The sequence below is a fragment of the Falco peregrinus genome, chromosome Z, assembly GCF_023634155.1.
Source record: "Falco peregrinus isolate bFalPer1 chromosome Z, bFalPer1.pri, whole genome shotgun sequence".
Taxonomy (NCBI): Eukaryota; Metazoa; Chordata; class Aves; order Falconiformes; family Falconidae; genus Falco; species Falco peregrinus.
This window is the reverse complement of record NC_073739.1, coordinates 13,598,375-13,624,489: the sequence shown is the minus strand read 5'-3', so window position 1 is coordinate 13,624,489 and position 26,115 is coordinate 13,598,375. Positions and strand designations below refer to the sequence as shown.

General features: G+C 41.6%; 1 protein-coding gene across 1 annotated transcript; it reads left to right on the top strand.

The window, feature by feature from the left end:
- The first annotated feature begins 983 nt into the window (after positions 1 to 983).
- TUSC1 (tumor suppressor candidate 1) lies at positions 984 to 2,482 on the top strand. The gene has a single exon (XM_055791618.1). The coding sequence runs from the start codon at positions 1,097 to 1,099 to the stop codon at positions 1,673 to 1,675; it is 579 nt and encodes a 192-aa protein (XP_055647593.1). The 5' UTR covers positions 984 to 1,096; the 3' UTR covers positions 1,676 to 2,482.
- The last annotated feature ends 23,633 nt before the right edge of the window (positions 2,483 to 26,115 follow it).

Sequence of the window (26,115 nt, the reverse complement as noted above, 5' to 3'; positions counted from 1 at the left end):
ATTACTTCTGTGATTTGCTCTTTCTCTTCTAAACTTTTTAAGTGAACACTCATTGTTTAGAACCGAAAATATTCTGGAAATAATTACTACAATTACTGCTACACATTTTTTGTTGAACTTCAAATACATGATCCATACTCAAAAGTTTCAGCTGGTAAGTAACAGCACGCTGGATCACAGAGTAAAGCATGGTTCCAATCACAAAGCAGTTCACAACCTGAAGTGCAAAAAATACGCAGTGATCCACAGTGTCAGGCACTGCACAGTCACTGTAATTCCAACAGGACTGCCTAACTGTGCAGATGCCTATATGCATGTTTATGTAAAGGGGGACAGCCAGAGGGAATTTATGAGAATTCCAGATTAATGGATTTCACCACCCACTGTGAAATGTCAATATAGAGCCCTCAACATCCTATTTCTCTTCTTTTGCAAATGTTTTACAGGCAAGCTTACACCACGTGATCTTGTTACTTTAAGCCAAATCATCTATGAGCCGTCACAATCAGTCACATACTAACTGGGCATCTTTGTAAGCCTGCATGTCGTACTCCTTAAACCCCAACAACTTAGCAATATCAAAAGGGACCGAGTAACATTTCTATGGGCAGTTCTTAGTTTAACACGAGTTCCTGATCTGACATTAAATCTCCGCTGTGCTGTTGCCACCACTGCTAATTAACAATAAACACGAGGCTCAGAGGAACAGGGGAGGCCTGCACCACACAGCCAGCCAGTGAAACCCCACCTGGTCAGAGAGGCCATGCGGCGGACGAGGGTATTCTGAGAGGCCCCCACAGCGGCTCTGGCCCATCCGCCACCTCACTCGGCCGCGGCACAGGGCGGAGGGGCACCAGCGTCGGCCCAAGTGGCGCGCCCGCCTCAAGAGCCAAGCCTCCGCCGCGCCCCGCCTGGCCCCGCCCCAAAATGGCGGCGCCAGGCCGCACCGGCCTTGCCACCCCGACCCCCGCCCCCGCCCCCGGCGGCCGAGCCCCCGCCCGTTATTTGCATAAGAAGGCGCCGGCTCCCTCCTCTCGCGGCAGCGGCGGCGGCGGGGTGTGGTGTGGTGTGCAGGCGGGCTGCGAGAACGGCACGGATGAGGCGCATGCGCGTTGTGGAGGGGCGCTGGGGCCGTAACGGCTGGGCGCGGAGAGACCGGGCGAGGCCGGGCGGCGCCGGTGGCCGCGAGGCGGAGGAGTTCGTGGAGTGGGGCGGCGGCCCACAGGGCTGGCGGGGCCAGTCGCGGGGCTCACTTCAGCATCTGGCGGAGCGGTACGCGGACCTGGCGGCCAGCCACTGCCAGGCGCTGCAGCAGCAGGAGGAGCAGAAGTGGCACAACGCGCAGCTGCGCCACGAGAACGTGCAGCTGTGGCTGGAGAACCGCCGCCTGCGCCGCGAGAACCGTAGCCTCTTCCGCCAGGCCCTGCTGGGGCCCGGCCCCGACGAGCCCTCCGCCGTGGAGCTGGGCGAGGAAGCGGCGGCCCTGCGCGCCCAGCTAGGGAGCCTGCAAGAGAAGCACCGCCAGGCCTTGAGGCGCCTGCGGCGCTGCCGGGCCGCCAGCAGGCCGGAGGACTCGGGCCTGGACGACGGGGATCTGGACGACGGGGATCTGGTCGAGCTGCTAGAGGAGGATGAGCAGCCGCCCGCGAAGAGGAGCCTGGTGCCGGTCGTGTAGCCGGCGCCGGGGGGAGGGGGGGGGGTGCGGTGCCGGGGGCCTCCCGCCCCGCTCGCCCTCGCCGCACCACGGGGCGGGGGGGCGGCCTGGCCCCGCCTGCCTCCCCGCGCTGCCCCCGGTGAAGCGTGGGCTGGCCCTCGCCCTTCAGGCCAGGCAGGCTGTTCCCAAAGAAAGAGCGGGGGAGGAGCTGTGCTGTTTTTCCTTTAATCCCTTTCCCAGATATATGAGGAGGAATCGTTGACCATGGTGAAGGAGAAGCAGGTTCACCTGGAAAACTGACGCTGGGAAGAGGCCCATGTTTCAGTCTAGGGATGCCTCTGAGCAGCTGTTGTCATGGACAAACGAACAGCTGGTCTCATGTCACCTCATTGCATTTAACTGTGCTTCCTTGGGAACCAGCTGCGGATCACCTTTTCCTCTTGAGTTAGCAACTGTCAGGTGGACCTCAACAGCGATGGAGACTATCAGAAGATGGCTCTGACTAGTTCTTAGCAGTCGGCATGTGTCTGTTGGGAAAGGGAGTGAAGGAACTTTGCAAGCTTCTCTGTTAGCATTCCAGTAAAAGTTGGTAGTCGTTTGGACCCTTCTAAATTCTATGGACATTTACTGCAAAACAGTAATTGTGTTTTCAGTGACAGACTTTGTTCACCATCGCATGAATATTGGTTTGAATTTCACACTTTTACGTAAAACTGCAGCAGATAAAAATAAAACTGTGACACACCAAATGGTTGCCTTAAGTGGGTTGGTTTTTTTTGAACAGGGACTTATTTTCAAACTGTAGGTGAAACACCCTTCAGACCTTTGTAATGTATTTCTTCAAAGACAAACTTATTTGGCTATTTTTTTGACCTTAAGAAAACCTGCTGCTTGAACTATTTGGTTATTTTTCAGATCTGTCTTCCCTAAGAAAACCTACTCTTTTGTAAAGAACTGAAACTTAAGTTGGCTTTGAAATGTTCCTTCATATTTTTTTGTTATTTAAAAGCTGTCTGATGCTTTCAGATCTGGGATAGGTTCCTTTAAAGCTTTTGACAGCCAAGGTCTGTTTCAGCTCATAGTTAAAGTAGCATGAAAAGGTGAAAATATGTATCTTGTTTTCTGTATTTGTGACAATCTAACTTCTGAAGAGTAGCCACTTCTTCATATGATGTCAGCATAAGCCTCTAATCATAAAATGGCTGTAGTGTTGCTTTAGTCTCTTGAACCTGCAGCCTCAAGTAAGTGCATTCTTAAAATGGGAAGTCTCTCAATGAGAAGTTATGGGTGTTGATGTCTGGATGTGGTGTTTCAGTGTTCGATAAATTTTCTCAGAAATGCTTAAATTGATAAATACTGCAGAATTACAGCACCTACAATGCCGACAAGATTGTATTATGTTAATAGTGGTTTCCAGTAAAGTGCAACTACCCAAGCAACAGGAAGAATCTGTCAAAATAGCAAAATATGGGGCCATGTTAAGATACAATGCTAGATGTGTAACTGTGCCAGGCATCCTTTTCAAAAGTTGAAATATTGGCATGTACAAAAGAGGAGAGATTCTGGACTTTTCTGATACAATATGCAAAACTTAATTAAACTTCTGGAGTGCTCCCAATAAATGGAATTTCAATGCATAAAGTGCTAAGGTCTGTGCAATTTTTATATAAAGGATTCTTTACTTTTAATTTTTTTCTATATCTTTGTAGAGAAATTAAAGAACAGCTCTGCAGAGTACAGTATATGGGGGAGGGGGGGAGTATTTTGGTAAGATTCAAATTAATGTGAAGAGTATCAAGGAAGGTTTTAGGTATTTAATGAAATTGCTGCTTCCAGATGAACTGCAGCAAATTATCACTTAATTCAGTTAGGCTGCATAAGTTTCATTTAAACAATGATTGGATCTAGTTGTGAGTTTGATTTTGAGAGCAAAAGGCAAAAGAAAAATGTAAGATTTAGAAAAAGTCTTTAGTAAGAAGGTGCAAAAGTAGTACTTCACTGCAGTGTCCCCCAATTAATGGTTTACAGGTGATGAGTTTCCTTTATGATACACTCGCATGTGTGATCCTTGGCTACAGGAAACTGCAAATACTGAGGCTTACAGGAAAAGTGCATATACGGGATATACCTGTTCAAGCCTTCATGCTTGTAGTCTGGATTTGTCTATATGACTAGTTCTAACAGTTAGTAGCTTGATATCATAGGCAGACACATCTGGCCCTAAAAGTGCAGTTCAGTTCAGCCATTTGTTGATGGATGTGTTGATGACTGGCAAAAAGCACAGAGTATCTTTGAAACTGCCTGATACGTTACAGTATCTATGCGCCTGAGGTGATTGGAGAAGTGTCACCACAGTTGTAGGAAGAGCTTAAACCTTCCTCTACTTTTGGGTAAAGTCTGATTTGTTCGCTGTCATTCTGCTTTGTGTCCAATAAGCAGTCAGATGTTGGAAATTCCAGTTTTTAACTTGTCTCTAGTTCTGTTTATCACATTCTCGACTATGACAAATACTTGCCCTTCTTTTGGTCTAGTGGTTATGGTAGCATCTCTGTGTTCCAACATCTTGCTGTGTTGAGCCTTTCTTCCTCTGGCCTGACTGAATGCTGATTCCCTGGGTTTGGAAGAGAGTGCATTGCAGAACAAAATAGCTACAGTATACTCAGCAAACAGGACAATATACCCAGCAAAGAGAACAATGCTGTCCTGTTATTTCTATAATTTCACTTTTTATTCAAAATATTTTCACTCATATACTGATTGTTTTCAAAATCATGATTTTCAAAACCATCTGTTTTTTCATGTTTTTAATTAAGTACCTATTTATTTGGCAGTTACTTAAAAAAAAACAAACCTCGCCTTTTTTTTTGGTTTTGCTCAGGCCAAATTTTTGAAGGCAGGTGGACTGTTTTCCAGTTTAAAAATGGTTTTGTATTAATTTTTGCTGCATAGTGGTGTGTACTACAGTGCATCAGAGTGTTATATGGAAGTAAGTTTATTTGCAGGTAATTTTTTTAATTAGTGAATGAATAATCCAAGTTTGGATTTGGGGGGTTGGATGTTTTGTGTTTAGTTTTGTTTAGTTTTTTTCTCCACATAAATGTATAACAATGTGTAAACATAAAAATGTATAAAACAATTGGCAATAATACTTTCCTGATCACCTTGTTAAATTGCAGTGTTTAAAATATGAATATGTATTCTCTTAAGTTTATTTGACACACAAATATATATATATAAATATATGTAAGTTTATGGAGGCAAACAGAACTAAAAATCCTGTAGCTTTTCCCTTTATTGCTAAGACAACATGTAGTGGGTTTTGGTAGCAGAGGGGTTACAGGGGTGGCTTCTATGAGAAAACCCAGAAGCTGCCCCGGTGTCCAGTGGAGCCCGTGGCAGCTGGCTCCATGACAGACCTGCCACTAACCAAGGCTGAACCTAGCAATGACAGTGGTAGCACCTCTGGGGTAACATATTAAGAAGAAAAAAGAAAAAAAAAGGCAACAAAATTCTGCATCAGCAAGAGGTGAGCGCAGCCGCCCTGCAGGCACCCGGGCCGGGCCGGGCAGGGCAGGGGCAGGGGGGGCTCCAGGCGCCAGAGCAGAGGTTCCCCCCCAGCCCGTGGTGAAGCTCCCGGTGAGACGGGCTGTGCCCCCAGCCCCTGGAGCCCACGGGGGAGCAGCCCCCCCCCCCGCAGCCCGGGCAGGGCCCCACGCCGGGGCAGGGGGACGCCCCGAGGGGGCTGTGACCCGCGGGCAGCCCGCGCTGGGGCAGCTCCGGGCAGGGCCTGTGGCCCCGCGGGGACCCGGGCTGGAGCCGGCTGGGCCGGGGGGGCTGCGCCCCGCGGGGGGGAAGAACTCGCATGAGAGAAGGTTGTGAAGGACTGCCGGCCATGGGAGGGACCCACGCCGGAGCAGGGGAAGCCGGTGAGGAGGAAGGAGCAGCAGGGACAGCGTGTGACGAACTGGCCACGGCCCCTGCTCCCTGACCCTCTGCATAGAGAAATCAGGAATTAAGGGGTGGAGGGTTTTTTTGTGATTTGAATAATAATAAACTAATTTTCCCCAGGTTGAGCCTGTTTTGCCTGTGATGGTAACTGCTGAGTGATCTCCCTGTCCTTATCTCAATCCACCAGCCTTTTGCTATATTTCCTTTCCTGGGTCCAGCTGAGGAAGGCAGCAATAGAGCAGCTTTGGTGGGCACCACGCATTCAGCCAGGGTCAAACCATCACACAACAGTTATTTTTTCCTTTTTCTTATGGAATTGTTCAGTCTTGGCTGCAGACTTTTTCTTATCCTTGTCCTGTGCTTTGTGTCAACAAATTATTGTGAAGTATATGTTAGAATGGAAACGATATGCATGGCTCTATTAAAACTGTATTAAAATCTTCTGGGGCCCTGTGTGAATTTGATGGCAATTACTTTAAAACACATGCGTATGAACAGAATGGCTCAGTGTCAGTGCCATATTTAATATACACACTATTGCTCTTTTGAGACCTAATTTAAGTTTCATTAAAAATTGCACTCTGAAGGAGTCTTTGTCCGCTGTGCTCATCTCCTTGAATACGGTAGGGCCTTGGGGTGCCCTAGCTGCCCACAGAGAATAATGAAATAAATTAAATTCTTTGTGTGGCAAACTAATGCCATTCAGATTAGTTTAGTTCAGCTACTTTCCTACCAAAACAGTAATCTGTTACTCTTCCCTTTATATCTCACTGTGTTCAGTATCCCCTTTTAGTTTTGTTCAGGTCAACAAAGATGTTTGCAAGATACATAGGAAACCTCTTTTCCAAACTTGCAAAAGATTTAAAGTAGTGGTTTAAAGCTGGATTTCTAGTGACTGCAAATTAACAGAGTCTTTCCTCTATATTTTTAAGTGATACCTGGTATCTGTATTACCATGCTGGGAAGTTTAGGTGTAACTGCCTGGGAACAGTCACTGTTCTGTACAATATCCAGATTGAATTTACTGCCACATCCCTTCCAAAATAAAACTCTGTATCATTCAGAGAATAATAGCGGCCCATGATTATAAAGCTATTTTTAATAAAGCTTGCAACGAGTATTATTTCCTGACTTTCAAGGCCATTTGCTTGCTCTTTATGCTGTCAAGGGTCTTTGTGCAGTGAGAACGTAGTTGTAGCAGAAGAGAAAAGGCAAAACATTTAGAGGGCATGAAGAGGCTGCTTTAAATCTAGCATTATAGAAGAGAGTGTGCTATAAAGCTGGGAACACAGCAAACTGGTTGGATAATTCAGAGAAAGAGAACATTTTATGAGAGAGAATTACTGTGGAAAAGCTGTGACCATCAAATGAAAGCTAATGGAATTATTATATAACATTATTTTGAGTTATTATATTCATTTATAGTGGTGTATTTTAAATGAATAAAAATACTGAATAAGAAGTTTGGATAAAGTAAAAGATTAATACCGAGGAAAAATGCAACTGTGTCGTGCACTGACATGGCTTTTAAGTGAGGACAAGCTTTGGAAAGCTGCTTTACAAACAGTCCTGAGCCTCTGCTGTGATTATTAGCAGTGGTGCTCATTAAGGTTAATTTATTTCATGTGAAAAATTGTGAGGGCCAGCAGACGAAGCATCTCCATTTTATAAATGCTGCAGGATTTTCAATGACCTTAAGTGCTTTACACAGTTGTTTGTAATTCAGCACCTAGACGAGTACAAACCTTAACCCCCAGGTGGAGTACTGGTTCAGTAATAGAGGAATGTGCTGCAATCAGCCAGCAACATCCAGGTGCTGTGCTTTGACAAACTCACTTCCAAGTGTCTTACCCAGACTAATGCTGATTAGTGTGTGAGAGCTCAGGGCGTGCCTGGAGGTGAGGTGGTTGCAAAGCATATAAATACAGTAGGTCTAATATTTTAGTCATCTTGGCTTCTGTTATAATGATTGCCTACAAAAGTTATATGGGGTACTGAATTAGCAGCTGGTGTCTTTGTGCATGAATTGCAAATAATTAGCTTCACCTGTGTTTCTTCTCCTTATTAAGTACGAAATACTGTTGTCACTTCCTTTGTCAGAACTATGACTCTGTGGGTATTTGGTAATCGTTTCTTCAGGTGAAGATGGTCAAATCATTATACCTGGCTATTAGAAACCTTTGTTCCCTGCTGAGGCTTTCATGACTTATAATTTTGAACTTTGTTATTGCATTTCATTCAGAAGTAGTGGATTATTTTTTTTTAATTTATTTAAAGTCTTACCTTGTTTTACAGTTTGAGGGAATTTTGTTGTGCTGCACTGGTGAGGAAGAAAAGCTTCTGGGTGGATGCTGTAAAATCATTTAGAATCAGAGCAGTGTACTTGACACATCTTCCCATGGACTTTAAGAGTCCAAAAGTAAGATTCAAAAAGGTATACATTTTCAAAGAAATCCTGGGGAAGATTTTTTCTTCTGCTTTTAATTTTTTAGTGATGTAAGATCTGTAGCTTTAACAACAGTTAAATATTTCATTACTCTGCACTGTAAATATAAGTGACTGAATCTGTTGAAGGGCTTAGGCACATAAAATCTAAAGTGAGGCACTAAAGCACTAGAGATGCTCAGAAATCTAAATATAAGGTCTTTACTAGCAAAAACAGTCCCAGAGGGTTCTCTTCATTTGACAGAGGAAGGTTGTGACTATTTTGCTTTTGCAATCTGTTTATTGTGAAAGAAATAGCGGTAAAAGTATAAAAGTAAAATCGAATGCTGTATGCTTGAAACTTGTATGGCACTAGCAGTTGGAGGAATGTGCATGAAAAACTGCTCATCTGGATATGAGTAGATGCTCTTGCCTAGATCTTAATAGTCGCTGGCTTGGAAGACATCTGGAGAGAGGACTTCAGGTGTCAATCAGCTTGGTTGCTAGCCTTTTCTTGGTACCAGAGAAGCTTTTGTTTGTGTTCTGCCAGAGTATTTCATTTCAGCTTTTAGCTAAAGAAGTTTTTGTGCCCTCAGTGGGCATTTGTCCATCTCCTCAATGGCTGCTGAGCAGGGCAAAACCCAGAAGCTTACAAGGTCTACATTTAGCCAATTAAGAGTTTGGAAGAGTGTCTAGAAAAAAACCTGAATATATCTAGTTAAAGAGCAGATGGGAGGATTTCTGACCATATGGGCAAAAAGCCCTTGTTGCATTGACAATTTCCCTGTATGCTAGACTCCAGCAAACTGATGTAGGAAATACTGTTGCAACAGTGCAGCAAAGTTTCAAGAAGGAAATAAAGGTGCAGGATCAGGCTGTTGCCGTGTGCTGAAAAACAAACCAGCAGGGAAGAAGACCAGCCTGGCTGAACAGAGAGCTCTGGCTAGAACTCAGTGGTAGAAAAGAGAGTTTAGCACCTTTGGAAGAAGGGGCAGGTAGCTCTGGAGGACTGTAAGGAAGTTGTGAGGTTGTGCAGGGTGAAGGTCAGAGAGGTGAAAGCCCAGCCAGAGCTCAGGCTGGCCACTGCTGTAAAAGGTAACAAAAAATGTTGTTACAAATACATTAGAAATAGGAAGGCCAAAGACAGCCATCATCCTTTGCTGGATGCAGGGGTGGGAACACTGCCACAAAGGATAAGGAAAAGCCTGAGCTACTCAATGCTTTCTTTGCCTCAGTCTTTAATAGCAAGACCAGTTTCCCCTCTGGCTACTCAGCCCCCCGAGCTGGAAGACAGGGATGAAGAGGAGCAGCATGAAGTCCCCACAGCCCAGGAAGAAACAGTCAGTGATCTCCTGCTTTGCTCAGACATGCACAAGTCTGTGGGGCCAGGTGGGATCCACCACAGGGTACTGAGGGAGCTCACCAAGCCTCTCTCCATCATTTATCAGCAGCCCTGGCTAACCAGGGAGGTCCCAGCAGGCTGGAGGTTAGCCAGTGTGGTGCCCATCCACAAGGGCAGGAAGGAGGATCTGGGGAACCACAGGCCTGTCAGCCTGACCTCGGTGCTGGGGAGGGTTATGGAGCAGATTATCCTAAGTGCTGCCATCACACGTGTGGTCTTTATAGAACTTTAGACAAGACTTTTTTTCTGAATGTACAGCAAGTACACACCAAGATACAAGATCAAATATTCTCATTGCATTTCTGTCCTCTAGGCTTTGCTAATTCCGTGTCTACTCTGGCATGCAACATCTTGCAGGAGTGGGTCTGTCTGAGGGCGCATGGCTGTTGCTTTTTTTCTGGACCTGTCCAGCTAGGGAGGAGGAACAGGAGCAGGTAAGTTTAATTGTATACAGATTTCTGTGGAGATTATGATGGCAAAATGGATTGTTTGTGGGTCTGTCCTTGCTCTCAACCCTACGAGTTATCCCCATTACTTGAAGCAAAAATCTGAAGACATCCAGAGGCAATGGTTGAGTCCAGACAAAAGTTTCCTTATATGAGTATTTCCTCCATGATTTATACATGGAGATTCACTGAACTCTCATCTTTGCCCCCAAGGATGCTGGACATGGCACATTCTCATTTCAGTGTGATTTGATTAATTTTCTAATGATGAAATTGTGTTTGGGGCTTTATGTCTGTTAATTATATTTGGCTGCAGCTTGGAACTTTTTTTGCTTTTGTTTTCCTTTTAGACCTTCTTTCTATGCACCTGTTGTTGAACAGTGGTTCTTTTAGATATTGCTAATGTTTTAGTAGACATAGCAAAAGAATACTCATTCATTCAATAGTCTTGTGGAAGCCAGTGGAAGTAATCATGTAAGAAAAGCCAACAAAATTTGACTCTTCTGAAGTGATGGTATTATACTGATATTTTGTGTTGCAAAAGGATGATCACTAAAATGAATTCTGCCTGCCCTAAAGCAGGGATGAGAAGTGAGAAAGCTCTGTGTGCGGCAGTTGTCTTAAATGTCTCATAAAGCTGGGAACTATGTGCAGTTTCTTAGCATCTGGATACTGTTCTGTGCTACAGCACAGTTCTGTGCTACAGCAGAAGAGTGAAGATCAGGGCACCCAGATAATAGGGTGTCAGTAACCCATTTTTATGGTAGGTTTCAACTTAACCATTAAAAATTATGAAATAAAATATGCAAAACACTTTACAAATATTACAGAAGGATGTTTTTATATTTCCTGCACTTGTATTCTGTAATCAGCTATAAAATTGATGTGCATAGCTACTAATCTGTTCCAGATGGGCATTCCTCAGTCTGCTACTGATTCCATTGGTTGCTTAAAGATTCCTGAATCTTAAACATTCCTGAAGTGAAGGCTTATTCCCATCATGGGAGCAGAGTATTCTTTTGCAGGTCTGATAGTCCTGTCATTTTAGAAATTGAAACCTACACTTCCTTAACATTAAATTGTCTATAGTTTTCCTGCTTGCTAAGGGACTTGGACTAGTCTTTTATGTGGAGAATAGCTGAGTAGCGTCTGTGCATTACCACCTTAATGAATGTATCCTACCAGTGTAGGGTTTCTTTTAAAATTTGTTCCGCTAAAGTAGGAACTGGCTTTACTGGTGAAGAGAAGTGATGACTGGATCATATTTACATTTGAGTAAAATGCTGATCATAGACACTGAGGAATGTAGTCCATGTAGGTAGTCCGTGTCCCTGAACTTGGTGACAAGAAATAACATGTTTTATTTGTATTTCTATATGAAGATCATTACAGTTTCAACTAAGGCAAATTCAAAGCAAGGTAACAGTTTAATTTTGTCAGTTAAGAATCATACAGCTTTTAGGTTTTCTGGAAAGGGCAGTTTTGGTAACTCATTTTCCTGTGTGCCTCTAATAAATGCCTCTGTCATGGCTGATTTAGAAGTAGGTTGTCTGAAAATTTCTCTCCTTCAAGTGTACAGAAAATCTATTTTTCTTTTGTTTAGTAAATAAAACCCCCTAATCATTATTAAAAATGCTGGTCATATTTTAGTGTCATGGAAGTGAGATTAGATTCATAATGAAACACATCTTGATGGTGTGTCTTTCAAGTGATATGTTAAAACAACTTGGAAATTTAACTTTATTTTTTGGGTATTTGGCAAGTTGACTGTGGTTACCTTAGTCCAGAGCTATATATTGGGATTTATATTACTGTTACATTATAGAAATCTGAGACACTTAACTTCTTAGCTATGTTTTGTATGCCAGGAAACATGGTTTCATGAAAGACTGAAATTCTCTCACAGAGATTTTAAAGGCTGAAAATTAGTACGTTCCATATGTGACTGAGAACACCGTTGTCCTTGGACTGTCTAAGGAAGGATTTGTCACTAAAGAGCAAATGTAGTCTGAAGTGCTTGTGGCTGTTCTCTCTCAAGCCTTGGTGCGGTGTACAATGTGAGAGGAGAAAGCAGAAGTATTTCCAGGGTGCTGTTTCACAAGGCAGGGATTCAAGTGCTTACTTTGATGTACCTGGATTTATAGTACTGCTAGGGTGCTTATTTGCTTTCAGTGGTATCTAATTAGTGCCAAATCTAGCCTCTGCACTTCAGTTCCCAGCTGAAAATTCAGTGCCTATCAAGAAGGGAGAAGAGTGGGAAGATGTGCAAGTGCGCAGTAAGGTTGGATGGTCTAGTAGTGAAAACTGCATCTGCACAGAAGCAATAGTCATGTCTTTCTTATGACATTGTTTCAGTGAGCTGAGACCTACCTTGCAAGAACATGAGAATAATGTCAGTCTGAAGTAGTACATAGTACTAACTAGAGCTTATTAGCAAGTCATTTGGGGAATAATTAGAAGAGATGGTCAAATCTAACATGGTAGTTCTCCCATGACACTTGTTCAACTTCTAGCTACCAGTGTTTCAGAGGTTTTTAAGGTGGTTGTAGGGTAGGGGGGAAATGATATTGAAGGGACAAGACAGGACAGTGCAGAAAAAAATGAACACACAGAGGAAAAAGGTAAAGGTAGGTTGTAACTTGTAGAATCATTTGCAGGACAATCTAGAAAAGGGCTAGTGAAATGATAGACTAGGATTTGGAAAGGACATTCATAGATGAGAAAAGAGAAGGGAGAATGAGAACAAAGGAGTAGGTAAATTCACAAATGGTGGTTGTATAATGCAAGAAGTATAAAAATATGAAACTTTTACAGGGATGAAATATTATGGAGCAGGGTAACATCTTGAAAAAAGTCAGTGGGAAAACTGCAAGATCTGTGAAATGTGTTTCTTTACAGTATAAGTAAGTGAAAGTGCTGGAAGATGGTATAGATAAAACTGGTGTGTAAAATGTCCCATTTGATTAAGACAATGTGGCTTTATCATCCCATGGGTTCTGCAAGGCTTTTAAGCATACTCTTCAAGATAAGAGCTGAAAACAGACTAGGCTAAAATCTGAAGGTACAGGCTGATAACCTTATTAAATAACATCTACCAGGAATAGACCTATGTAAGTCAATGGAGATAATTGTGGAGCGAGGCTCTGTTCTGTGTGAATAAGGGCAATGTGGTCTAATTTATTCATCTGAAAAAATTCTAGTGACAGGAAGAGAACAGGCAAATCAATATGGAAGTGAACATTTTTCCCCAACAGATTCAGTTATCATTGGTGATGAAGTAGCTAATCTAGATAGTTTTTGTGAACATGACAACTGTGGTAAGAAATGACTGAATATTCGCTGAACTGTTGTTTATACTGAATCACGTTTTACAATAACACAAATCTCCTTGCTATAAACCATGCAGTTTTGTTCCTTCACCTGGATAAGGGTATGTGAGTGAAAGGAGAGGACTGAGCACTGCACGTCAAATCTAGTAGTTACTATTTGCTTGCTTCAGGAAGCTAAGGATAGCCATGTCATAGTACATACATCACCTTACCAGAGCCTGGACCTCACCTCCCAGGGGACCACCATCAAGGGATCAAGCTGCCAGTCATGGGAGGTACACTTTGCTACTGAGAGGGGCACAGAGTGTGCCATGCCATCAGGGGCACCGTGAACACAGCAGGGAGGAGTTGGAGGGAATCAGAGCAGGTGCCAAGGGAGGGCTGCCTGCAGTTTCAGGCAATCAGCCAGCTCCGTGTTGGCCCATTTCCTTTTGGGCATTGCATATTCCCATGATCACTTTCAGCAGAAATGGGCCAGGAGCTAATAATGGTGGTGTATTCCTGCTGAGAAATGTCAAGTGGTCAATGTCAATTTTGCAAGGAAGGGTGTTCATGGAGGATATCCACCCCGCAGCTAGGTCTGATGTGCTGGGCATTTCCATGGTCATGTGGGTCCATGAGAGATCCCCACAAAAGGGAGCAGAAAGAGCTTCTGTGCACAAAGGGAGCACACCAAAGTTATCTGCAAAGACAGATCTCCCTGCTTTGTCACGCTGATATCAGCCAGGCTGTCACAGGCATCTGTTCAGGGGCTCTGTTTGAGTAGGAACAGAAATGTGTCACTATGTGAGTTTTTGGGAAATGTAGACTACTAAATTCTGATGCCTTTAAAAATATTTTTAATAATTTTTTATATGCTTATGAGCTTGAGACCATCAAAGGTAAAGTTATATGGAAACAAATATACCTACTGAATATCTGATAGAGGTCTTAGTGATCTGATCTGTGTTTTTTAAGATGAAGGGGAAAGCATTTCAGAACATACATGTTGCAACATTTTTTGAAAAAAACCTATTTTGATTAATAGAGGTGGCAATGATTATTTTGTGTTAAACAATGGCCATTTCCCATTCCCACATTTCCCCACCCCACTGCCCTTCAGCTGCGAAAGGTACTGACATGATAGAACTGAGATTTTTAAATGAACAGCACAAAACAATTAAAACTAGGTGCTTGTAATGATGGAAAATTACCATTTTCATTGACGTTGAGGTGAGGTAGATTGCAGAGCTGTTTCACAGGAGGTCTTTTGAGTACCATCACATTGTTTATCCTCCACAATTTGGCATATAATTTTGCTAACTCATTAGTTTGAAGAAAGTACATGATGAGTCCCAAAATTTCAAAGGTAGAAGAAAAGAACTGAAGAAATATCCTTTTTTTTTTTTTTTTTTAACTCTCTTTTTCATAATATAAAGTGAAATGGGGAGTAATTGTCTGTGTGTGTGTCTATATCCTATCTTTTTCCTGATTTTCCCCACTTTGAGACAGGCTATTCTGCCTTTTTTTAATCTAGGGCAATTTCAGTCACCCAGCTTTCAAAAGCGACCTTTCAAAAAGCTTCTTTGAAAGGGAGCTGTAGCACTAAGGTTGGAACAATTGAGCAGAGATAGGTAAAGGGACAGAAACCTTTTAACCTGGCACTGCTGACAGGGAAAAATGTATTGTCACTGGGAATATATACAAGTCGAGTACATCAGGGGCAGGTTCACTAAGGTCTGTAAATTAGTCCAGTCTGGTGGGCAAATATATGACTGTGCAGAATGCTCAATCATACTTATTTACTCACCAGACTGGACAGCTATACATATTTCTATACATGTGTATATATACATAAAAAGTATATGTGTCTGTGTATATATATAAATTTAATTGTTAAGCAAACATCCAGGAGCTAACTCATCTCCTTTCTTCAAACTGTATAAATCTATTGCATCTGATAGTCCCACTGAGCCTTTAGAAGGTGGCTAAGAAGGGAAAAAGGGAGGTAAAAATAATAACAGTTGACGTTAGGGATTTTTTCTTTAACTTCTAATTTTATCTATAATAACCAGAAGATTCAGTCTGAAAAGATTTACTAGATCTTTCTGTTATCCCTTAGTTCAACTTTAAACTATGCAATAATATTCTCAGTTCAGCTGCTTGCAGCCAAAACAGATTTTCTTTATTTCTACCCAGGATAAAGAGAAAAACACTTTTTTCTTCTCCCCTTTGTATTTTCATGTCGTAGAGACCTGTCCCTTAACCAGAATGCAGTAACTCAAATTAAGTCTTCATGAAAAAAGCCCCTACCTTACAGTACTTTACACTATAGGTGCAATTAATGGAGTCTCTCCTTGACTTGAGAACCTAACTGGAAGATTATCCTCTTCCCCAAAATCCTCATATGCCAGCTACTGGTCTTCTTAATTGAGTACAAGTGTAATTGCTTTAATGCTCTGAATGTCTCTTCTGCATAGCATTGCAATACTGCATTTCCTGATTAAGGATGGATTTATTAGCTTCTCCATGGCCTATATGTATGCCAAAGAAGACAGGTTTCAGCTGTTTAATTCAGATTCCTTTGCTGAGTCAGTAGACAACATGGTGACTTCAAAATTACAGGGACATGTTAGATTAGCTGAGGAGCGGGGTGCAATTTTTTTTCAGGGTGTGTTAACGCATTTGATATTGTATTTTTGAAACTGAAACAAAATATTCCGACATCTTGGAAATTTGTCAGTGATCCCCAGTTAGAATTCTTTTTTTTTATTTTTTTATTTTAATGAAAAAACGATGCTCTGAATCATAACAAAAATGTTTGTTTCACTTTGCAAGATTTCTCATGAACTGACAGTTTACAGCTGAGGTCTATGACTGGAGATCTAAGTGCGTGTTTCTCTTACATTTTATGTAAATCTTGCATGTACTGTTCAGATCAAAATCTGGCTTTAGATTAACAGCCTGTGTTTCACTTTCTTCGCATAAACTTAAGACATAAAGTGTACAGGGAAACTTGAGTCTGAAGTTGTGTGAGAAAAAAAATTTTCACTGAATATTTTTAATATAGCTATGTTCCCATAAAATTCAAAGATACTGTTGTTAGAAAACTGGATGTCAAAATACTCTTGGTTTTAGCATCTATCAGTTTACCATGCATCTTCTGTAAGTCAGTTTCTTCTGAGACATGCAAAGGATAAGTCTTCCAACTGTGTACTGTGTTCATTTTAATTTGTTTTTAGAAAGCCTTTCTCCTCCTAACTAGTCTTTTTGTCTAGCACGTTTTGCATTTTAGATGCTTCTGAGGTGCAGCTTTACTTTGAAATAGGAATCTACTGAAAAATGCCTAAATCTGCTGGAAGATGTGAACCTGCAGAAAATTATCTGAAAAGGACTTTTTTGAGTCTCAGAAGCTTAGCTGGGTTGCTGAGAGGCTTTGTGTTTGTACAAGGCAGAATGCTCTGTACCTAGGTGCTAACATGGAGAAAACTCTGTGTGTTTTGTTTTACTGTTGTAGCTCCTTGATCTGAAAATTGTGGTGGGAGCCTGGTGTGAACATCAGCAGTACTGGTGACGGGGCTGCAAACCAGAATAAATTATTTGTAATACTCTTATTAATGAAAACAATCTGTACTTCTCAGGCAATACTTTTTACATGAAACAAACCCAGTGAAAGCAGTTGACTTGATGTGGGTCAGCTCCATGGATCAATAAAAAAATATCTTTTTTATCACAAGTATTAATACAATCCAGCAATTTTGTGGGTTTCTGGATGTTGTGTTTATTATTGTTGTTGTTGTTGTTTTATATTTTTATTATTATATTATTATTGTATTATTATTGTTATTATTATATTTTATTATTGCTCCATTAGGTGATTTACAACATCTTTGTAGTGTCAGGAGAAACAAAAAAACCCTTTTTCATTACAGTCTAAACAAACAAAAGAGACTAAACTAACAAAAGTGTAAGTGGAGAAAACTGCTAAACTTCAGTGAATTCAATCCAGGCAGTAGGAACTTTAGAGGAAGAATGAAGGTGTACTTTCCTGCTCATCTGGCCACATTGTGTGTGTTTTAAAAAGCTCTGCCCTCAGAAAGTCTTAAAACCCAGACATCCAGGTTTTAGTAAGGGATCAAACGTGACAGTATGGCTTCAGGGAAAGAAAAAGTAGATTGTGAAGTCCTTGCTCAAACAAAACACTCAGTGGTTTCAGTCTGAGCTTTCTTTCAGTAAAGATGTATCGCCAGATGCTGAAACCTAATATCTTAGCTTTGCTTAAAGTATGTGGTTTAACCCAAATCAGCTAGGAAAAGAAAATAATAGCGATTCAGGATGGTCAGCAGAAAGCCTGCTAATTACCAGCATTGGAGAAAGAACTTTGCTAGATAGTCTTTTTCTCACAAAGAAGTGTTTTGATTTGTCCAATTTGATGATATAACTTTTATGAAAGGTCATTTTCATTAGCCCTAGATGTGCACTGCCCTGGCTCATTGCCCACAGGCATGCTGTTATTTACAGTTTTCCTTCATCCTGTGTAAAATGAAACAAGAGTGAATGAAGTTAATGTATGTTAAGTGTCTCAGGTATATTCCAATTAAGCATTAACAAAGTTTGGAGAACTTCCAAAACATTTAGGGAATATCACTTGTCCTGATTTTGGCGGGGATGTAGTTAACTTTCTTCTTAGTAGCTGGTGCAGTGCTGGGTTTTGGCTCTGATGTGACAGCACACCAATGGTTTTAGCTGTTGCTGGGTGATGTTTATACTAAATCAAGGACTTTTGGGTTTCTCAGGCCCTGCCAGTGGGAGGGGCACAGGAAACTGCGAGGGGACACAGCCAGGGCAGCTGACCTGAACCAGCCAAAGAGGTATTCCATATTATGGGACATCATGCTTGGTATGTAAACTGGGGAGGGGGAGGGGGTTACCTGGGGCTGGGGGATCATTTCTTGGGGAGTGGCTAGGCATCAATCAGCAGGTGGTGAGCAGGTGTACTGTGCATCACTTCTTTTCCTTCCTCCGTTTTCCTTTGGATTTTATCCTTTCACCCACCTTTCCATTATAACTGTTGGTATTATTATTATTAATATTATTGTTATTATTATTGTACTTTCCTTTTTATTCTGTTTAAATTATTAATCTGTTCTTATCTCAACCCTCAAGTTTTACATTCCTTTCTGATTCTCCTCCCCACCCCTCCAGGTGTGTAGGGAGTGAGCAGGCAGATGCGTGGTTCTTGGTTCCTAGCTAGGGTTAAACCATGACATGCTTTCAGTCATATTCGTTTTACATTAACAGCAAGAGTTTCTTTAAAAAGTAATATACTCTCAACCAAGGGACTAATCAAGAAACTTCAGGACACACATATAGCAAGCATTTGAATGAAAATAAAAGTGGTTAACATTTTAATTCACAAACACCATACCTAGTCTGTACATGTGTCTCAGCAAAGGTGAAGGGAGGACTTTGTCTGCATTGTCTATATCATGGGCTGATTTTGTGAAACACTGAGGATGTGAAAAACAAAAGTGTTTTAATAAGTCTTCATGCTCTCATTTGTTACTTCTATTCCATGGATATTGAGGACATACTGATAGCAGTCATAGATGGGATCAAGGGAAGGTATTTAACAGATGTTGGAGATGAGTCAGAGGAAACCCATTGAGTTGGAAGCCATTGTGCAGCAGGGAAACCATGACATAGTTGCCATAACAGAAACATGGTGTGATGACTTGCACAACTGGAGTGCTGGAATGGATGACTATAAGCTTTTCAGAAGGGACAGGCAAGGAAGGAGAGGCAGTGGCATAGCTTTGTATGTTAGGGAGTGAATTGATTGTCTAGAGCTTGATGATGGTGTTGATAGGGTTGAGTATTTATGGATGAGAATCAGAGGGAAGGCCAACAGAGTCCCTTGGGAGGCAGTCCTGAAAGGCAGCAGTGTGCAGAAAAGCTGGAGGCTGTAGGCAGGTGGGGGTCGGTCTCTTCTCTTAAGTTACAGGTGATAGGACAAGAGGAAACTGCCTCAAGTTGTGCTATGGGAAGTTTAGTTTGGATATTAGGGAAAATTTCTTCTATTAACGTGGCTGTCAAACATTGGAACAGGCTCCCCAGGGCAGTGGTTAAGTCATGATCCCTGGAAGTATTTAAGAGAGATGTGGCTATGGTGCTTATGGACGTGGTTTAGTGGTGTATTTGGCAATGCTGGGTTAACAGCTGGACTCAATGATCTTAAGGGTCTTTTCCAACCTAAATTAATCTTTGATTCTATGATCGCAGGTGAAAGGAATGTATTTAACAGAAGCTGGAGATGAGACAGAGGAAATTTTTTAATAAATGTTATTTAATTGAAGGACGAAGAACTGTGTCTCAATTTATGGAAGATCTTGTGTAAAAAAAAATAAATCAGTGATGTTAGTATTCTGTTGAAAAAATCTGTGCAGAAGACTATGAAGAAGTGTGTTAGTGGATCATCATTATTGTGCTGTCACGTGTAGTGTGAATGTATTTACCTTCTGCCCAAATTAGATGCTGAAAGGCTAAAAGATTCTGTTGTGTACAGGGCTTGGCAAGACCTGCACTCTAAAACTCACTTTTGTTTCAAATTTAGATCTTTAGTGCTCCATAAGTATTTGGCAGACTGTATTCACATAGGTGAAAGCAGTCAATGAAAAAATGAGTGTGATCTTCCAAAGTGTCTACATGCCTTTTACCCCCACTGCCAACATGTATGTCTCTTACCATCTTTTGAAAATCTTGCTCAGAGATTCTGCTACTTACAGTCATGTCTCCTCAAGATAAACAGGAAATGTCAAGTGAAAAGTACTGCTACAGAGCCAGAGAACAAAATAAAAATAGCTGTAATGTACAATGAACCTATAAGTATAAACAGGATATTTTGATGCTTTTTCTGATTTGTGAGCAGCAGCTAACTGGTTACTTTATTCTTATCCTATGCTAGACCAGCTACATAGACTCAATGGTCTGTACTGGGATTTGTGTCCAGTAAAAATTAATGTGTCATTACTAACAAGGAGTACTCAGATGACATGTTCTGTTTAATTCCTAAGTGTGAAAATTTAACAGTGCATCCAAAATATCGTGGAGTTCTATAAAAGCCTTTGTCTTGTCTTTAGCTCAATTGTTTCATTATAAAAATGTTTAGTAATATTTTTAGCAAGACTTCTGTGACTGAAAAATTTCCACCTAGAAAAGCCAAATACCTATCAGATTAAAATCCCTGACTACATGATTGTGAGTGTTTTCTATAGACATATTAAACCTTTGTAAGATTTTAATAGTTTCTATACTACTGGGCCATCTCCAACATTAAGGATTCATAATAAGCTTTGTTGCCTTCCTGAATGTATGTTGTTCAGAATGTTGGGTTTAATGATAATTGGTTGATTTTTGGACACTTGTCTGTAACCTAATTTATTTGAATGAACATTTTTTCATGTGGTAAAATTTAAGGTCTAACACACATTTATTTTTAAAAAGCACTTTTTTTTCAATACTGTCATCCTGTTTATGGTTAAAAGGTCTATAAGTTGAAATAGAAACATCATGGTTGCTTGCAGAGTGTGTTTTATTTTGATAACACACTGAATTTTTGAAACCACCAACATTTCTGAACATGGATAATTACTGCCACTTTCCAGTAGGTAGGCTGTTGTGGTAAAGGGAAAAAGAAAAGCAAATAGTACAACTTAAAATTAACAACTAGTATTTATACTGTTACTATACCCAAACCAATTTTTTGTTTAATTATGTATTGGAAATAAGTCATTAATTAGTGATGTAATTCATAATACCACCAATAGATTCTTTTTAGTTACAGCACTCAATAAAGATAGATGGGCAAGCATCATGTAAACTTTTTCCTTTTCCTTCTATTCTTGATTCAAAGGATTTCAGGTAAAGTGAGGAAAAGCGGTAGGTATCACCCTGCTGAGAATACCAGTAAATACGATAAATGCAATGAAGATTTGTGACATGAATTCTCATTTGCTGTTACAGAATGATAGAATCATAGAATTATTTCAGTTAATATGGAACTTGAAAGGTCAACTACTTCCACCCCTGCTGCCATGGGCAGGGACAGGTTGCTCAAAACTACCAGACCAGGTTGCTCAGAGCCCCATCCAGCCTGGCCTTGGACACTTCCAGGGATGGGGCATCCACAACCTCTCTGGGCAACCTGTCTCAGTGCCTCACTGCCCTCATAGTGAAGAATTTCTTCTTAGTGTCTAATGTAAACCTGTGTTCCTTCAGTAGGTAGATTTACCCCTTTTCCTGATACTACAGGCCCTACTAAAAAGTCTGTCCCCATCTTTCTTATAAGCCTCCTTTAAATACTAAAAGGCTGCTACAAGGTCTCCCTTGAACCTTCTCTTCTCCAGGCTAAACAACCCCAACTCTCTCAGCCTGTCCTCACAGGAGAGGTGCTCCAGCCCTCTGATCCTCTTCATGACCCTCCTCTGGACTCGCTACAACACATCCATGTCCTTCTTAAGTTGGGGGTCCCAGAGCTGGATGCAGTACTTCAGGTGGGGTCTCACCACAGCAGAAAGGGAGAGAATAATCTCCCACAACCTGCTGGCCATGGTTCTTTTGATGCAGCCCAGGATTTGGTTGGCTTTCTGGGCTGCAAGTGCACATGGTCAGGCCACACTGAGCTTTCTGTGCACCAGCATTCCCAAGTCCTTCTCCTCAGGGCTGCTCTCAATCCATTCTTTGCCCAGCCTGTATTGATACAGGGAGTTGCCCCAGCCCAGGTGCAGAACTTTGCACTTGGCCTTGTTGAACTTACATGGGCCCACCTCTCAAGCCTGTCACTGTCCCTCTGAATGGCATCTGTCCTGGTTTCAGCTGGGATGGAGTTAACTTTCTTCTTAGTAGCTGGTGCTGTGCTGTGTTTTGGCTCTGATGGGAGAACAATGTTGATAGCACAAATGTTTTTAGTTGTTGTTGGGTGGTGTTTATGCTAAATCAAGGACTTTTTGGTTTCTCATGCTGCCTTGCCAGCAAGAGGGCTGGAGGGGCACAGAAAATGGGGAGGGGACATAGCTAGGGCAGGTGACCCAAACTAGCCAAAGGCATATTCCATGCCATGGGATGTCATGCTGAGTATATAAACTGGCAGAAGAAGATGGAAGGTGGGGACAGCCGGCATTATGGCATTTGTCTTCTCGAGTAACCGTTACATGACGGAGCCCTGATTCCCTGGGGATGGCTGAACACCTGCCTGCCCATGGGGAGTGGTGAATGGATTCCTTGCTTTGCTTTGCTTGCATGCATGGTTTTTGCTTTACCTATTAAATTGTTCTTATATCAACCCTAGAGTTTTACATTCCTTTCTGATTCTCCTGCCCATCCCTCTGGGTGAAGGGGAGTGATCAAGCGGCTGCGTGGTGCTTGGTTACAGGCCGGGGTTAAACCTCAACACTTCTCTCCAGCATGCTGACTGCACCACTCAGATTGGTGTCATCGGCAAACTCGCTGAGGGTGCACTTGATCCCAGTGTCCGTGTTGCCAGCAAAGGTGTTGAACAGCACTGGTGCTGGTACAGACCCCTGAGGTACACCACTTGTCACTGGTGTCCACTTGGACTTTGAGCTGTTGACAGCAGATCTTTGAGTGCAGCTATCCAGCCAATTCCTTATCCATGGAGTGGTCCACATGTTGACAGATGCAGCAACGCTTCACATAGATTATATCCTGCTTTTTATAACTCATCATTACCAAGAATGGATATGGGAAAGTAAGGATTTCTCCAATTTGTTGCACTGAAAATCCCATTCATAAAAATCTTAAGATTAAGCACATCTTTATAAGCATCTGGATTCTCTATGCAAGTAGTTTTTAAATATATGGAATATAGTTTTCAGTATTTTGAATTCATTTACTGATGTTGGAAGATATGACCATCTTGTTTCTTTTTACATGCCAGCGTATGTGACTTCATTTCTGTATCAAAATACATGCTTTCTGAAAATGTTACTGCTTCACCACGTTCCTGCAACACTTGAGCATAAGGTACCTGCACATGAAACAAGAACTGTGATAGCGATTACGGGTATCCATGGCTTGTAAGTTGGCAGGTCAAAACAAGTGTCTAGCTCATCCATATTAGTCTTCTGATTATTGATGAGTGTCCTAAGAAATGCTGACATGTCTTGTTCTTTGAGTCTGTCCTTTATATGGTGTTTGGAATACCCTAAGATACAATGATTCCCATGTATGCAAAAAGTCAAGTGGCAGAAATAGGGTGGGAACAGTTTTTTGAAAGTGTAATTGGAGATCTCACTTTCTATTTCAGTCATAGTTACAACCGCACATTGTTTTAGTGAGGTCATGCTCTGCTGTACACATGACTCGGACCAGTTCATATTATATAAGTGCCTTAGGCTGGATTGGTTTGAACTTGTTGTGCAGAGGCAGAGAAGAACAGGTACTAACAGAGGAAGAAATGGGTAAGAAAGAAAAAAAATGGTAGAGAAAATATATACTAAGAATATTTCAGTATATTCAGTGGATGTTAAAAGTGCAGAACTATGAAACCAGTATATAGGCTGGCCCTAGTAGCTCTGGTTACATCACATTTATGTAGTTTTTTGTGGAAATAACGGGTGTACAATTTAGATGGGGTCAAAGCAGGAACAGTTTATTCCTGTAGCTGTTGGAGAGATCACAGAGCAGCAGAGCAACAGCCTCTGCTGATGTGAGCTCTGCCCAAATGGGACAGTTACAGGGTTTGCGTGCTTTTAGGGTAAACAGCCTGTTCTTCACCAAACCTATCAGGTAAGCAGGAGGTGGTAAATAACATCAAATGAAATCTTTCAGATAAGGAAGCTCCAGACAGTACATCCTTTTACAAAAATATTCCTGTTACAAATAATCCACTCTTTTGTTAATTAAATGGTGCTAACTGTCAAGACCAGTAGCTGCAAATGTTTCTTAACTCCAGAGTCCTGCAAAGTCCTGTGAGATAGTAACAATTCTGCTTACCTAATTCCTGCTTTGAGATTTGCAACCTAATGAATTTTTCACTTGAATATCTAGAGTACAGTAAAAGGGCCATGGTTACCCTGCTCATGACTCCTGCGAGCCCAGGATCAGTCACTGCTTGGGATATGCTGTTCCATCATCCATTCTTGTCTCTGTTTTTTATAATCCCATATTGTCATTAGTCCAAGCACTTCTTCCCTTCTGTTCCTCACCATCCCCCTAAACATTCAGCATCATTATTCTGAGCTCTGTTTGAGCCATGCCTCTTTCCATCCCCTCATACACCAGTTTGCCAGAATGTAAGATCAACTGGACCAATAAATATACAGCCAACAAAGCTAATAATCCAAACAAATTGTACTTCAGTGCTTTTGTAGGCAGTCTTTCCTAACCATTCTTACATGTCTAGAAGCCATACCCACAAGTGAAAAAAGCTTTTCTTCAGATATTTCATGTAGCACCTGAATTTTATGTACCTTAATTTCTATTGTCTCATCTTGGTTTGAGTATGTACAGCAAGTAGTGTTAACTAATACACATATACCTCCTTAAGCAATGAGCACATAATCTAATACTCTTCTTTTTCAGGGCTACCTGTGATGCTTGTTTCACCTCTAACTGTAAGGCAGAAACAGCATTACCAATCTCTTCTATTAAAGCAGAATTTTTTAAATAGCTCTTTCTAATTATGACTTTTCTAGCCAGGGGAGGAATGTTTGTGGAAGCAGGTGGAAGCTGGTTTTTCAAGTAGGTGGATTTTATGGAGTGTTTCATATTTCAGTTGGTGCCTTGGGGTAAGTTGTGCCCATCATTTCTGAACAGGTCTGAATGTATTGAAACGTCAGGGGAAAAAAGCCACCTTAATGGACAAGTGCCAGTCCAATTAACAAACAGTATCTTACAGGCACTACAGCCACATACCCAGCATAATCATTCATTCCCTAAAGTCTTACCATATAACAATTCTTACATGTTACTCTATGACCAGTAGTACAAATCCAAATGCAAAAAGATCCCAGAGCAAACAAAGCTACAATTTCCAGAAACAATTTACAGGTTCAGGTGATAACAACAGTCATCAAAGCCTATTTGCAGGATTGTAGTTTGCAATTCTGTTGACATTTGATCAAAGGAAGTTTATCTGGATCATTCATCTTTGTTGTGACAGGTGAGACACTCTGCCTTGTGTCTGATGGAGATGTAACCTTTTCACACTGGGAAGTGTGGATCCAGTTGGGCAGGCCCCTTTGCACTTCACTGCAGTATAGGTAATTAATTACAAGTACCTGATGAGGTCCAGTCTAGTGCATCTGGAGTGCATGTTTTTGCTGCTGTACCTTAACACAGAGCCACTGTCCTTATTTTAAGGAATTCAGGTGAGGTTTCTTTCAGTTGTTTATGGAAAGTCCTTACACATTTCATTAATGCCTGACAGTATTTTTGAAGAGCAACCTCTGTCAGTTGTAAACTGGCCTGTACAGGAGTTAAGGGTGCTGTGTAGATGGGTCTAACCATTAAAATATTTAATGAGGTGATAGCCCTTGCTTTCTGTTCACAGTGCTTCTTACGTACATTAATGAGAGAAGTAACACATCCAGGCATCTCAGGACAGTCTATGCATAAACATTTGCCAATTTGATTTTCAAATTGGAATTTTTACTTTCTACAGCTCCACGGGACCGGGGGTGATGGGCACAATGACACTTTGGTTCTGGTTGTAAGGCCACACAAGTTTTCTTGTGTCCTTGTCTTCTCGTCCAACAAAACAGGTCCCTCTTACTGTTTAGGGGGATACTAAATCCAGGAACCAGTTCTCACAGCAACTTCTTTGCTATTTTACAAGGACTGGCCTCCACCTGTCCTGGGAATGTATCTGGAATGACAAGGACATACTCAAAATTAGATCATTTAGGCATCTGA